The sequence below is a fragment of the Lytechinus pictus genome, chromosome 2, assembly GCF_037042905.1.
Source record: "Lytechinus pictus isolate F3 Inbred chromosome 2, Lp3.0, whole genome shotgun sequence".
Taxonomy (NCBI): Eukaryota; Metazoa; Echinodermata; class Echinoidea; order Temnopleuroida; family Toxopneustidae; genus Lytechinus; species Lytechinus pictus.
The window spans coordinates 50,516,920-50,533,279 of record NC_087246.1 but is presented as its reverse complement, the minus strand read 5'-3'; the positions used below and the strand labels follow the sequence as shown (position 1 = coordinate 50,533,279).

General features: G+C 34.7%; 1 protein-coding gene across 1 annotated transcript; it reads right to left on the bottom strand.

The window, feature by feature from the left end:
- Nucleotides 1-1,093: 1,093 nt before the first annotated feature.
- On the bottom strand, nt 1,094-9,836 carry LOC129254061 (repressor of RNA polymerase III transcription MAF1 homolog). Its single transcript, XM_054892518.2, has 6 exons — nt 8,518-9,836; nt 7,019-7,279; nt 6,305-6,475; nt 5,683-5,802; nt 4,932-5,072; nt 1,094-4,026 (listed from the first exon to the last, which is right to left on the bottom strand). The coding sequence occupies exons 1-6, from the start codon at nt 8,598-8,600 to the stop codon at nt 4,008-4,010; spliced, it is 795 nt and encodes a 264-aa protein (XP_054748493.2). The 5' UTR covers nt 8,601-9,836; the 3' UTR covers nt 1,094-4,007.
- Between the last annotated feature and the right edge of the window lie 6,524 nt (nt 9,837-16,360).

Here is a 16,360-nt window from a genome sequence, read left to right as displayed (position 1 = left end):
TCTTTTTTAAAGCCCACCCACACTGAACAATGATCCAATTTTGGTAACACTATTAAAGGGATGGTCCAGGCTGGAGATATTTATATCTCAATAAATAAAGTAAAATTCACAAAGCAAAATGTAGAAAATTTTATCAAAATCTGATTACAAATAACGAAGTTATTGAATTTTAAAGATTTGCATTATTCCGGTGAAACAGTAACTTCTAGGCATGTCTTTATTAATATTCATTAGGTGGCCTGATGATGTCATATCCCCCACTTGTTCTTTTGTATTTTATTATATGAAATTGGGTTGATTCAAATTTTTTCTACCAAGAACTAAAACAATTGGATTGACATTTCATCATAATGGAGACATATCATTTACACATGTATGAAAAATATGAAACATTTATGATTTCATGTAATAACATAAGAAAAAGGAAAATGGGGGATGTGACATCATCAGCCTACCTAATGAATATTCATGACGATGTGCATATAACTGTTTTCACAAAATATTGATAAACTTTTAAAATTCAATAACTTCATTATTTGTTATTCGATTTTGATGAAATTTTCAGCATTTTGCTCTGTGAATTTTACTCTATTTATTTAGATATATTTTCAGCCCGGGCCATTACTTTAAAAAATTTGACAAATAGTATCTGGCCGACGTACATTCTAAATGACCAAGTTGAATGAACTTCTTAAAAATTCTGTGCTTGGATACAACTGTTTTGCAGTCCACACCAGTTTCTAATTGTTGATTGCTCCTAACATAACTTCGGAACCAATTTGGCCTTTTCTCAAAGTATCTAAATCTGATTATTCTTGGATGTTGTTATTTCTATCAGAATATTTCAGGTTATAGAATAAAAGACAAATCCATAATTTTTTTCTTCCCGAAATGGGATGGCATTTTGTTATATATTGTGATTCATCCATGTAGTCACCATCTCCCCCCCCCCCCACATATACTTCCCTGCATCTACACCACCCCCCACCTTTCACTTCCCTTCTCTCCTATCTCCTTGCTCGTCCACCCCCTCCCTCTCTTTACCTCATTTGAACATTATTTACTTTACACAAAAAAATGGATGGAAGACTGATTTGCTTATAACAATTTTGTTTTAATTCACTTAACAGCCCTCTTTTTGATTTTTTTTTTTACAATGAAACATACATGCATACCTACTTATATACAGTAAAAAAGCTTGACAAAATTGCAATTAAATAACTTTTTTTTTTAATAATCACTATACTATAAGTGGGCTTTCTTTAACTTCTAATGCATTAAAAGGTTTGGAGAGGTTTGCTTAAAAAGCAGATAGAACTTGCAAGGTCATTGTTGACAAAATAAGGAAGGTACTGATGCAATGGATAAGTCAAAACTATTAAAGATTATTAATACTTATTGAGTTTGGGGGAAAATGTATGGGCATATGGCAAGAATACAGACCAGAGCCTGGTAACACACAGATCTGTGATTAATCCAATTATTGTGAGCAATTCTGATTGGATAATGACCAAATGTTTTAATATCAAATGTATCATGAATGGCATTTTACAACTGATCACAAAGCTTTGTGTTAAAGGGGTTAAAATTGCATACAAAGTTTTTTAAATACTTTTCAAAATATAAAAGTATTCTACTTTTACATGAATGTATTAAACTAGAACAAGCCTTAATATTTAATACTCTTGCTTAAAACTGCATAGTAAGTGAATAAACTCTAAACTAAATCACAATTTTTCATGAAATAAAACCTGAAAAATAACCTCCGCTTGATTAAATTTGACTGCTCTTGCTGGATATGTGATATCTGTCTTGAAAAAACTGCAGATTAAGGTATAGTACTTTTCTGCAACTGACAATCCTATCCATAATGATAAGGTTAGATGTGAGTAAAACACAAAGACAAATCTCAAGAAATTGCCTTGAAATTTTCAGCTGCAAACTGCTGCCTTCCTCAGCGATGACCGAAGTGACTCAATTTACTTTTACTTATTTTCAACCAAGTCCAACACAGATGAACTTTCATCATTATAAGGTTAGATGTGTACTTTTTGGTCTACTATTTAGTATTTCCCACATTTCATGAAATTGAATGCTGTGCAAACATTGTAAAAGTGTTGCTTTCATTTTTTTTTTCTCTGACGAAAAATTCTTAGTGTGAATTTTTTTAAAGGAATTCTTTAAATATGTATGCAGCATGCCAACAAAAGCAGCCAAAAGAAGTTCCATGTTATTTGGTGCATAAATGTGTACAATAGTATTTTCATTCAGAAAGATGGATCTTTAAGTATATGAGACTAGCCCAAGCACAAATGCTCATTATAGCACCACAACCAACTTCAAATTTTCCAACAAAATTAAGGTTTGACACGAAAGCAAACCAAATGCAAATCATCCACATCAGGTACATCATGACTTTACACAGATAATCCATAAGCGAAAAAACACCTAAACTCTATACAGTAGAACAGTCAACACAGATATGCTGGTACAAAAATACAAAACAAATCACAAAAGTGCTTAAGACATCCACAGGGACATGTAGAACAAGTATGTACAATTCACATCTAAAGTATTAAAAACAACTGTTGAAAACTCCTGAAATTATGTACAAAACATCCAAACTCTATACATGAACAAAGTATCAAAAGAATAAATATATATCTCTCTATATTCTTCTATTATTCAATCATTTACAATTTCCCTGTAACACAGCCAAATCGGTCGCACATTTGGATAACTCTAACTTAGCTAGATTATTATGTTCCTGAAACAGAAGTCATGCTTGAAAGGGGTTTGATGCTCTTTCTCTTTAGTCTCTTGGTATATCTAGATTAAGTTATGTTAGATCATCATCAGCATCATAATCTACTTGATATGGGGTCAGTATTTTTACTATGTTTCCATGTATTAAGTAATACAGTGTCTTGTAACAGACAAATCAAATGCAAATCATAAATGCACTTCTTATTGGTGGAAAATCAAGTAGCATTTGATTTTTAAAGTTAAGTCTTTTTGCAACTCTGCAAAAGGTCCTTTGACGATAAACTTAATAGATCCTTGGTGTTTATTTGACCAACAACTATCATACCAATACAGTTCCGATACCGTATGAAAAATGGGCATGAAAAACACGATCTCAAATTAGGCATGAATAGTAATGAATACCATCAAATTAAATTAGACACTGATATCAATCACGGATCAAGCATTGGTACCATTATGTCGCATCAGGCATCCATACGAAGGTATATAATTTCTCTCTCCAAAATTTTAAAAAGCAATTTAACCACCACTTTTTTTTTTCAATGTTTTCAGAAAAAATGGTTACCACTTTTGCAAAGCATAACAGAAATTCCACATGACAATTATGGCATGGCTAATTTGTACTCATTTTCTTTGATGAATCACATTCTGTAAAACCCCACAAATTTCACTGGTCTATCTTCAGGCATAAAGCAGATTGCAAAAAAAAAAAAAAAAAATGTGTGAAGATGATCAAGATCACAGAAAATACATTGCAATGACCAATCTCTCAGGAACATAAAAATGTCATTAAGTAAAACCACTTTTATAAACTCTTCAAAAACATTGGCACTCTTTCCCATTCTGTGTTGCTGTGATATTCTTTTTTTCCCACCTTTACATTAAATTATCTATTGGTTAAATACATCAAAATAACTGTTGATAAAATTTTGATATTGCATGACTGCATTGAATTCAGAAGTACTTTACATCTCTCACCTTCTGAAAATATCAAATGCAAACCAATAACTGAACATCAGATTATATATGTGGTAGAATTAGTGACTGGGTATAAAGTCTGACACAGGGTTAAGTTATTGTTGGCTTTAAAAAAGGGTGGTAGCTTGAGCAGAGAAATGTGGTTATTGATCCACATTGGAATGAATACTAGAAATTGATGAAGTAATTGATGAGAAATGAAGTCTAAGCTTGGTAACGTTCACTGCAGTCCATCAAGGAAAGAGACTTCTAACCCCGGTGCTCTAGAACACTTCCATCCCTCTGCAGGAACAAAACACATAATAGCGGAACTTACAATTTACACACTCATTATTCATTCAGGTTAAAAAATAATGAATTGATTTATGTATCAAAACATTAGAAGTTGACAAATGAAAATGCATTAAACATTTTCTCTACATAACAATGTAATCAACTGACGCATTGCTCATATTATTATTGTTGTTGTCAAAGGGGATTCGAGCAATGATACACGACATTAATGACAGATCCTGAAAACAAGTACCTCAAAACAAAAAGCAATATCATTGTTTTTGTTGCTCCTGCTGCTGCACTACTTCTATATTTGCTATTGTTTTGCCATTTAATATATTTTCATCTGGAAAGGGCAGAGCCAATCGACTGATGACAATAGGCTTGTGCTTTTCTGGCATTCCTACTTATCCATCTTACAGACCACTCAGTCCAATTAAAGTGACAAAATATCAATGTGGAATAGGGTGTGATGAGTGTTTAATATGTCTGTGCTTGACTGAACAACTTGATACACCTCAATCACACACTCGGCATGTTACAGTCATCCTCATGTTTATCAAATTAGTATTCATAAACAGTGAGAACAGGATGTCCTTTATTATCATGCCAGACCATATCATGAGTTGCAATTATAAGCTTATTGAGCCAGGAGAAAAGCTGGGGTGTGCTGTATCCAGGTAAGTTACGTCCATTACCAAGAGTACCAAATTTATTTTGATATAAAACCCCAAAAAACAATGTATTAACAATTTATTTTCATATTGCTCTATTAGGAGAGCATATTTCAAAAATAAATCAATAAAACAAAAGTAATTTTAAATAAATACAATTAAACACTATTAATTGTAAATGATGACAGTGTCGATAAGTATTGAATAAATTTTGAATATATATGCTTGTATTGGTTTTACCTTCCACGGTACACTGGTTCTGCTGCATAGTAATCCACATCTTCTTGGCTGTCTCCATCAGAATCCATCAACAGATCATCATCGTCACCTACAGTCAGGGACAGGTCATGACCGAGGCCAGAATCATGGCAAAGGTCCCTCCTTCAGGAAGCAAAACAAAGGAGAGCACACATACCGGTCATAAGTTGGAATTGTGAAGAAAACAAAAACTGTCTCAACATGACTGACAATTAACAAAAAAAGTTGTTGTATAATGAACCTAAGAATAGGTATTTGCTATGATATAAATTATATATCCAGAATGATAAACACAAATCTGTTGACAGCCACATGCATTGCACACAAAAATGAATGTATGGGACTTGACACATAATTGTTGGCCCACCTATTCCAGCTGTTTTGTTAATCATAATTTGAATATGAGCCTTGTGAGGGTATTTGAAGTCAAGGCCAATATTTTCACAGTGGACCACGTTCATAAGATATTCTCCCACATTAACACGAAAATAATTTCGGGAAAACATGTTTTGACATGAATTTTTTAAAATTCCATGAGTTACATACATGTTAAGGGGGGGGGGGTCAATAAACAAGAAAGAGTGTCCCTTCAAACTATTGAAAAGTTAACAACCAGATATGAGAATATTTTTAAAACTCTACCACAAAGCATGTTGATGATCTCATGCCACTTGTGGATCTCTTTCATGAATTATCAAAAGTACTTTCATTGATACAGTAGCTTATCACTGACCTTGTAGCCCTGCAAGTGAAGAAGAGAATCCTTTTCAGTTTCTTGTTGTAGAAGAAGTAATTGAATGACCACAGGACACCTTCTTCTCCAAAAGGATCAGAAGAAAGGTCTGGGTTGTAGCTGTATAGAGAGAAAAAATTACACATTCACTGTATGTAATTCAGCAGGTTTTGTTGTCAGTTTTCATTTTTCATATAAATTCAATGAGCATAAATGTATCTAATTTTCTTAAATCTCGACTGCCACAATCTCTAGAAAATACTAACCTTGAAATGCCAACAATTTACTGGGCCAATGTACAATAAATTTAGAGAACTCTATGAAATAGACTAACAATGAATCTCCAATCTGGAAATGGCAAGGGGGGAGAAATAATCCATATTTTGCCGAATTTCATATTGGCCTTTGAAACTGATATTTCAACAAAACACAATGTACAACATCTCCTGACCGGGGGGTAATTCCAGTCACACAGTATTGTTTGTGCACAATGGCAGACCCATCCAAGCTATAGTGTCTAATCCAGTAAGATCCATCTCTGCTCCTGACCTCATTTGCACTGAGTAGATGCATATTCAAAGAGAGATTTTTCAGGCAAGGGAACATTGGAAAGTTTTTGTACCTGTAGATCTCACATTCTGTAGCACTGATTTCATCATTGATGGCAGCCCAGAGCTTTGGCCTGATCTGAGTAGTGTAGAGCTCCCCGCCAGCAGAGAACAGATTGCCATCTACTGCATTCACAGTCCAGTCCAAGCTTGGCTCTCGACTGAACTCATCACTCTTTGCATCACTATCAATAAAATAAAAAAATTGGCATAGAATTACATGTACGAGCATATAATTCGAACTTAAGAAGACTAACCTAAATATACATGTATTTCAACTCAGAGTTCCCCAGAACACTGTCTTTAAAATGTTTTTTGAAGTATTTGTACCACACTACACTATCATATCCATTCCCCAAACCTTTACTTTATGATACTCAACACTTTACAACCACATAACAGAGATTGGGAAGGAATTGCAATGAGCTGCTGTTGAGGGAGAACATCATCCACTCCATCCCATCCCCTATCTCCTTCCAAGAAAAAAAAAATGCACATCCAGCTGTCTCTAACCAAAAAAAACAAAAAAAATAAAAATAAATCATGAATCCATTACTTGAAATTTCAAATTTTCCATTACATCTATATAAAAGACAAGTTGACTCACTGGGACGATTACAGAACATATTAATGTAAATGGATCTCTGGTTAAACCTAGCTTCCTAATTCAACTATTACATAGTGTCTCTATATATACTAGTGCAATTATTTATTCTAGTAGCATCTACCTAAAATCATAATCGGGGTGAAATGCAGCATTGAGCGTCGAGATCAGATAGAAGATCATCTTCCTGCTACAGGTATGGCACAGGGGTCCCCCTGCTTCGTCCCCACTGCTACGGCTGACGATGTTTGGGTGCTGGACTGTCAATGTACTCTGAGGAGGTGAGAGGGCCTGTAACTCACTAGGAGAGTGACCATTCTCCTGGCTCAGAAGCTTGAAAAGACGTTTGTCCTGACCAGCCATCTTACAGGAGTAACTTTCCACCCTGAAGAAAAGTAAAAATTGCTTAGTGCTGTGCATGGATAGAATCAATAACATGATAGAAAAATTATATGAAATTTTAAGGCAGAAAAACAAATGAAAGATTGACAAGTATTGTGATGTCTGTATTGTCGGTGGCTTGCTTCAATACTTGTCTAATATTCAAAATACTCCTGGTAGTCCTGACTTGAAAGTTGATCTACAGTACCATTGCTTCATTCATTTACATGTATCTGCCAACCCTGAAAGCCAATACGAACAAATCGCCAAGAAAATTTCAAAAAAAAAATTCATGTAGGAACACTCTTCACTTTCCTGTAATTCAATTTCTTTATTACTACCATTTTTTTTGTGTGTGGACATTGTAAACTGTAGTGCTTTATAAATTGGAACTAGATCAAAGAACTATCAAAGAATAGATGTAGCACTGGACAGGACCTGTTCTATACTTTCAATTACATTATAAATTGCTTAGTAGTTTCTTTTAGAGAAATTTATCAATTTTGCTCTAAATTTGGGTGTGATTTTGGCACATTTACTCTTTGAAATAAGGAAAAACAGATTGACTGAAACTTCTATGGAATGTTACAGACATTAAAATATCATTTATACCCAGTTGCAGTGGTGTACCTAGGATTTTCCACAGGGGGGGGCAAATTCGCCCGCCAAAAAATTTGACAAGCAAAAAAAAAAGGTCTTCAACCACAAATAAAGGATCTCGTCCGCCAAAAAATTTGACAAGCAAAAAAAAAAAAAGGTCTTCAACCACAAATAAAGGATTTCGTACCAGAAAAAAAAAGGAAAAAAAAAAAAAGTTTTCAAGAATCGTCAGGGGGGGGGGGGGCAGGGATGTCCCTTGCATGGGTTGTGACTCGTCAGGGGGGGGGCAGTCTGCCCCCTCTGCCCCCCCCCCCCCGTAGGTACGCTAGTGCCCAGTTGTTGTCTGTCTGGACGGGTCGTCTGACCGAACAAAACGGTACTTTCAGGAACCATGTGATCAATATTCATTAAACGATTCGAAATAATTAGAGTTCAGACTTCAGACAATATTACAAAGCACAAATTTTCACAATTATTTTTTGTAACTGAATGCACCAAGTTTGATAAAAATCAAGAGCAAGAGATGATGTTTTTATTTGATTAAGTGTCCAGAAAATGGAGCCCCCATCCTAAATCAAATTCGGGTAAAAATCATGCTGACTGGGTCTATAAAAAAAAAGACTCTTCATTGTTCACACATACTTTCCAAGAATCCTGGATTCTCCAGTTTCCATGGCCAGAGCTTCACTGATGGCTTCCAATTTGGGATTCTCAAGAAGCTTCATCTTGGTCTATCTGCAAAGTGTTCACAATTCTGACAAATTTGGAAATATATTCGTTGAGCTGCACTATTTTCTCTTCTTTTTTTTGTAGCTGGAAAAAGCAAGTTACTCTCTTTTGACTCTGGCAATTCTCTACACTGCAACTGCTAAGTCTAAGACCAAGTGCCAATTTTAAACGATGTGGCTGGATTATGAATCAAGAGCACAAGCAAACTTGATGAAATACGGTAACAATTATATTCCTCGATGCAACGGTCGGCAAGTTTTGAGTGATAGCCTACTGGTAGTCCAAACCTTGTTTTTGCACATCAATTACATGTATACGGTTATCCTTCTACAAATTAGCTACTTAGATCTTCATGTGCAAATTACACTCTGTCTCTGATGACTGATGAGATATTTGAACAGATCAGGCCGAATTTCAATCATGCACAAAACCTGGATGCACCTTTTTTTAACAACTTTTTCTTGGAAAACTACTTAGAATGTTTAATTTACAGTGCTTTTCACAGTTATGGGGTATTTGATGACTCAATCTCATTCTAAAAACGACAGCACTCTGATTGTCTAATGATGATTTCCATTCGCCTTCTCCACAACAAGCCATTGAAATTAGATTACGGAAGGAAACAAACGGGAATGACGCGCTAAATTAAACGACGATCCCACAGAAGAATCCCCAAAATGACAAAATCTTCACTCGAGCTCCTCAAATGGCACTCAAAATTACTCGAACGTGTTCTTAACTGTAACAGTATTCCTTTGACAATATGGAACATATGACTTTGAAGCAAAATGTTGGCAAAAAATACGTTTCCAAAGAAGAGAATCCGGTGGTGTTTGTTGTTGATCGAATCCGATTCGAACTTCCTTTATTGTTAAAGTTCAGCTGATAGAAAAGCTCGTCTCCAATTACCTCATTCGTAACAATCATCCTTCCCACAAGTCACCAGAGAGTAATAAAGTGTTGTTATATTTTTTCTATTTTACATAAATTTCATTTTAAAAATCTTAATATTTCGTTACTAAAAATAATCATGATATATATGCATATAAAATTATGTTATATTTTGACAAAAATAGGTTGAAATTTTGAAATTCTATACAGCAAGATTGTGGGAGTTTTGCACGTAGCTTGTTTATCTGGGTAAGAATATGACGTCATGGAAGTGGTATACCCATAAGGCCATGGAAGTGTACCTTCGTCCGTATACCGTCAGTGGCGTCTCTGCTCCCATTGGAATGTTATTTACGATCTCTTATTCACGTCCGCTTGCGGCAGGCTTGTGGTGGCCGTGGAGGGGGGGGGGGTGGTAAGTTTAATATTCCCTCCCCTATGTCCCTGTTCATCGGAACTCCAATAAATACTTCGTGGCCTTCTTTTACATCCTGATACTTTGAGGCGGCTGGGATGGGAAGGGCGGAGGCAATGGGGTGGGGTATACAATCCCCAAAATTTTTGAACTTCAATTAAAAAAAAAATCCCCAAATTATATTTTTAAGGTTCTGTCTCTTATTAAAAAAACGGGGAAAATAATAAGGAAAAAGAACAAAGGGAAAGGAACAAAAAAAGAAAGAAAACATGCCAAAATTAAGAACAAATGAAAACAAAAAGATAAGAGGAAAGACTAAAATGTTGTAGGTTTTTTCTTTTTAGCTAACTAAGGGAAATGTATTTGCTCTGTCATTTTTTTCTTTTATCCTCTTATAGGTATTTATTCACGATAACATGTTCATAAATATATATACAAACAATTAAAAAAATCAATTCATTTCAATAATGCAATAATTTTTTTAATATCACATTTTTTCAAAATTCTGAACTTGCATGCTTTTCAGTTTGTTTACATAAACTTTCTAAATAAATAATCATAGTAAGCTTTTAATTCAGTCCATAAAGAATTCGCATCATATTTTTTCCTTTGAATATGCTTTTTTATATAATTTCGATAGATAATAAATTTAGCAATAATACAAAATAGATTACACAGAACATTGCTGGAATTTTGCAGATCATTACCTATAATTAATGTTTTTTCATCTATAGAAATAGTTATCTTGAAAATATAAAATACCAACCTTTCTATAATTTTCCAAAAAAATCGAACATATTTACAATACAGTATGAAATGAAAAGTGGTATCAACTTCTCCACAAACATATGTTGTTTTCTACTACATGCCACTTAAATAAATTATCTCTTGAGGGTAAAATCTTGTTCAAAAATTTAAAACTAAATTGTCTAATTCTGTTATCAACAATTAAATATGCAACTTAAAATAAAATACATGGTTCCAATTAAAGGAAACTGGTTATAAGAAAAGATTAGACCAACAGATACAAGGCCTGGTTCTTCAGATACCTCCGAACATAATAAAGAATATGTCTTTCTTGTAGGTAGAGAATCTAGAGTTATTTGTACTCCACTTTTTAATGAAATTTAAAATCGTTCACTTTTTTATCGAGTAGATAATTTTCCTTATACAACTTATTCAACCAATAGACAGGAAAGTCTTTTTTAGTTTAGCATATTCTAAATCAAATAAAAGCTGAGAAGAATAGACAGATTTATTCAAAATATTTGGTGCTAACCAATGACGATTTCTTATAACATCTTTTACCCTAATTATACCTGCATGCTTCCATTTCTCAAATACCAACATATGTTTATTAAAAGTTATATTGCTGTTATTTCAAATGATTTCATTTTTACTCCAAATATACCAATATATCTTAACTTAGACCAGCTACAAAAAAAATCATGGTAAAAACTAGGTAGAGTTGCTTTTGTACAAAGATAATGCATATCTTTTGTTGATATATTGTATTCAAAACATAAAGGAATTTCACCAATCTTTGATAGCCAATAATTAAAAAAGAAATTTCCAACTGCGTTCGCTTTGCTCTAACAACTTGCTTATCCACGAAATCTTAAGCGATTCAATTTTCGATTCCAAGTGGACCATACCAAGACCACCTTCGTTTTATTTTATTCATACAAGCATTTCTCTTAACCTTTTCTTTTGAAGAGTTCCAAATAAAAGTATATAACATTTTATTTATAGATTTGATTACTTTTATGGGGAACTCTAATCACTTTTGCAGGATACACAATTTGAGACACCAACAAAGTTTTGACGATAATAATTTTTCCGAAAAATGTTAGATTTGCTCTGTAATAATCACTATTGATTTGTTTCTTATATTTGGCAAAAAATAAAAAAATAAAATAATTTACAAAATACTTTCTCGCGAGAAGTAGCTATAGCTACATATATTTTGGAGAGCGACAATCCTCTTCCACTGTCACAGCCTAAATGAGTTGAAATTGCTTGCAGTGCTGCCAAAATTTCACGTCACAAGGGCTCCATCATAGGCGGGTAGCCAGGGGGGCGGTCGCCCCCCCCCCCCAAAAAAAAAAAAAAAAAAAAAAAAAACGCTCCCAAAAAGAAAAAAAGGAGAAAAGGAGAAAAAGAAAAAGCGAAAGGAGAAAAGGGTAGAAAGGTATAGCTTTGTTGTCTTTTCCCTTCTTTTTTGGTTAAAAGAATAAAAACCCTAAACGAGACGTTCTTCTCTCTTCATATAAAACTTTGCGGGAAAAATATCAAAATTGCCATTCCCTTTTGTTTCCCACACCTTTTTTCTACTCCGTTTTTCCCATTCCCGCCTGTGGGAATCGTATATTCTTGCCAGAAATTATAAAGTATACATGGGTGTAAAGAGGGCTCGGTGTAAAAATGGCAGAGGTAAAAATGGCAAAGGCGAAAATGGCAGAGGTAAAAATGGCAGAGGTAAAAATGGCAGAGGTAAAAATTGCAAAGGCGAAAATGGCAGAGGTAAAAATGGCAGAGGTAAAAATGGCAGAGGTAAAAATGGCAAAGGTAAAAATGGCTGAGGTAAAAATGGCAAGGTGAAAATGGCAGAGGTAAAAATGGCAAGGTGAAAATGGCAGAGGTAAAAATGGCAGAGGTATAAATGACAGCGGTAAAATGACAGAGGTATATATGACCAGTCTTAAACCCCCATGCAAAAAAAAATACAAAAGTCTCCCCATGTACAGTGTATTTAATAAGACATGTCCTGAGACGAAAATTAGAATTATAATGTTGAACTAAAGGGTAACATTTTAAAATCATACTGTAGATCTTCTGCACCAAATCTAGTTGAGTTGAGTTGGTATTTATTTTTTTTTTTCATCGACTTTCATGCACGGCCTTCTCACGTCAAATCGCTCCTCTGATATTCAAATTTGAAGCACACTTTGGATCCCAATTATTGTACTTAATTCATTAAAGGGGAAATTCACCCAAAATTATAGTAAAAATAGTAGAAAATGATTAAAACAATATTGGTGAGGGTTTTAGGGAATCCATCAAAGATTTAAAAAGCTATTAGAATTTTATATTTTAATGGTGACGTCATTTGCGAGCAGTCTATCTCCATGGTGTAATAAAAAACATCAATGAAATGTCATTTAAAAAAATGAAAATGTTTTTTTTATTGTACCTTAAGAATATCAACATACAAGTCATTTTACATCCGCTCCTGAAAGATTTTTTAGCAATCATGACCCACTGATTACAAAAATTGAAAAGGATACATTTTGGTGCATAAAATACGGGGCAGCTGCTTATATATGACGTCACAGAAAAAAAAATAAGATTCATAATAACTTTCTTAATTTTCGATGGGTTTTCCTTAAACGTTCACCAATATATTTTTTTGCTATTATTATAGTAAACCATTTGTCGGGGTGAACTTCTCCTTCAAAACAGGTCGATAAAATGATACCTAAGAAACACCTATGATTTTTTTTACCTCTGCCATTTTTACCTCTGCCATTATTACCTCTGCCATTTTTACCTGGCACCGTAAAGAGTATGACAAGTATTTTTTTTCAATTATTTCATTGACACAAAAGTTTGGCTCTTCTGTTCGGAGCGGGTAAACATCACCGTCACTCCCCGAGTCCCCAAATGCTATTTCTTCCGCTTTTCAGCAAGTAATTTTTGGCAAAGTATCTGCTCAAAGGGGGAGGCATCAAATTCGTGCCGTGCTATGCAAAAGTATGTAAGATTATTAAGATATTATACTTATTTATATCGCTGCACATCCATGTCTTGTTTTGCGCCATTGATTTGAAATTTTGAAAATCTCTCAAGTTTCTTAATCAAAAGGAAGCGCTTAATATGAGCGAAATTACACATTTTCCCCAAAAAATAAATCACAGAGGTTTCCGCGCTTCGCGAGCATGGGAAAGAAAAAGTCCCTCTTCTATAGCTTGCATCATCCCTTTCACATTTTGAGCTCGTTTTTTCTTAATCGAGTTATATATAATCTATTAAGAAATATCAAATAATAACAGGTTAAAATTTCAGAGAATTTCGCGGAAAGAAATATAGCGCCTATTTCCTTTTTGTATATATCCGTCTTCTACTCTGTTTTGCGACTTGAGTTAAATTAATTTAATCGAAAACTTCGTGCTCCGCGCGGGAGGGGGAAACAAAACTCCCCCTCCCTGCACCCTCCCCCCTATAGGGAGCGCCATAATTAATTTAATAATTTCATTTGCTTCTCAAAGGGGGGGGGGGGGGCACAGCCGGCCCGTGCCCCCCCCCCCCCCTTTGAGAAGCAAATTAAAATTTGTAATGTAAAAATGCCGTTGTGTGCCAGAAGTGTGCCACTCCCCCCCCCTTTTTTTTTTTTGCTTGTTAATTTTTTTCTGGGACGAAATATTCTTATTTTTTTGTTAAAAACCTGTATTGGTTTTTTTTTTGGCTTGTAAATTTTGTTCTGGGACGAAATATCCTTAAATTGTGGTTGAATCTCTCTCTCTTTTTTTTTTGCTTGTCAAATTTTTCCTCGGAAAAATGTGCCCCCCCCCCTTTGGAAAATCCTGGATCCGCCCCTGCATGAGCTAGCCTATACTGTCATTATTGGATTTGAGATTCGATCTTGATGACAAAGAAAAAATTATGGCGAATGAGAAACGTTGCCTCTTTCTTGTAAAATATAAATCCATTGTTTCTCTACAAATACCCCCCCCCCTCCCTTGTCAGATCTTTCATGTCATGAATTATTATTTAGAGTTAAATGATGTAAAATCTATAAGTTAATTTTGAAGATAAAAAGTATATATAAAGAAAGAAGAAAAAATTGTGTAATGTAGCTATCAGTGGCGTAGCTAGGATTTTTTTCATGGGGGGAACTGGGGGTCCTTGCTTTTTCAGGGGGGCAACATTATTTTTCTTTGTGTCACAAGGACCAATCCGACTTTCGCCAATAAGGGGTGGGCCCGAAATTATCTTCACCTATATATTTCAGCGATCGGTCACTTCTTAGCTTTATTCTTATAAAACAACAAAAATATGAAATAATCTCATAAGCCCTATATAAATAGTGCGAGCGCGACATGTGAGCGAATTTTTTTAAAACTTTCATGTATTTTGTCCTGAAAATTTAACATCCTGGGCAATGTTTTTGATCCTGAACAAGATGCGTATGTAACTAGATAATTACTGCGAACGCCAAGCGCGAGCAGAAATTTTAAATAAATGTTCTGGCATGATCGAAAATGGACCTGTTAAGGACTGTTTAATTATAGTTATACACAAAGGTATACATATATTACAATTATGGGAGCCGGGTATGGGAGTGCGAAGCGCAAGCTAAACATTTTTGACATTCAGACCTAAAAAATGGTAATTCTAAGCACTTTTTGTAATGCGAAATGAAATAGGTATGTAACTAAACAATTATTGATGCAAGTGCGAAGCGCATGCGGAAGAAAATTGAGATTTTAGACCTAAAAACGGGACACTTATTGGGTTACATTTATAATGCGAGCGTGAAGCGCGAGAAGAAAATTATTGATAAAAGTTCTGATCTGATAAGGATACGTCAAACACATTTTAAATAAAGAACATATATGCAGCAACATACATGGCGACTCCATATCACCCTATTGAGCAAGATATATATGAATCTCATCGAACAGCCAATCCGAGCGCGAAGCGCGAGCGAAAATTTTATATAGTAACATGAAAGATTTGGGTTTTTTTTGCAAGTCTTCCCCTCACTTTATTTTATTCACTCGTCTTCCTCATCTTATTTTCCTCTTCTTTTTTTTTCTTCTGTCTTTCCCCTTCTCTTTTTTTCTTCTGTCTTTCCCCCCTTTTTTTTTTCTTTATATATATTTTTTTGCTCTGCCAATTTTTTTTCAGGGGGGCACGTGCCCCCCAGGCCCCCCGTAGCTACGCCACTGGTAGCTATGGGGAGCTAGGCCTATGTATAGTAAAATGTTTTACAGTCTGATCTCAAAATTATGGACGCATGCATGCATGCAAGTGTTTGCTCTTGCTAGAAATGATGTATGTATAGTTGTCAGTATAGTGAAATTGAAACCCATGTGATCTTTTGTAAAACGTTTTTTTTTTTTTTTCAATAATAATGTTTCAGTCCTTGGGAAATTCTTAAGAGGATGTATCTTAAGGGCACATCGTTTGATAATTCGTCCGAAATTCAAAATTATTCTTGAAACATAGACTTTTTGACCAATTTCAGATCTTAATTGCATCTACCCGCCTCCATTGTTTTGAAGAATTCGCATGCATATTCCCTCAAACAGAAATTGAGGACATAATTTTGGAATTAGACACATTTCAAGCGGTTAGCGAGATGTGGGTTTGTGTCATGGCCATGGGAAGTGGGGGGGGGGTGCTGGGGGTAGCACCCCAGGTATTCTGGTAAAAATTTAAAAATGT

Excerpts from the sequence above, each read along its gene's own strand:
- LOC129254061 (XM_054892518.2), bottom strand. The coding sequence starts at position 8,600 with ATGAAGCTTCTTGAGAATCCCAAATTGGAAGCCATCAGTGAAGCTCTG. Across the intron at positions 5,803-6,304 it reads ACAGAATGTGAGATCTACAG|CTACAACCCAGACCTTTCTT; the intron begins GTACAAAAACTT and ends CTCTCTATACAG. Across the intron at positions 5,073-5,682 it reads TTCACTTGCAGGGCTACAAG|GAGGGACCTTTGCCATGATT; the intron begins GTCAGTGATAAG and ends TGCTTCCTGAAG.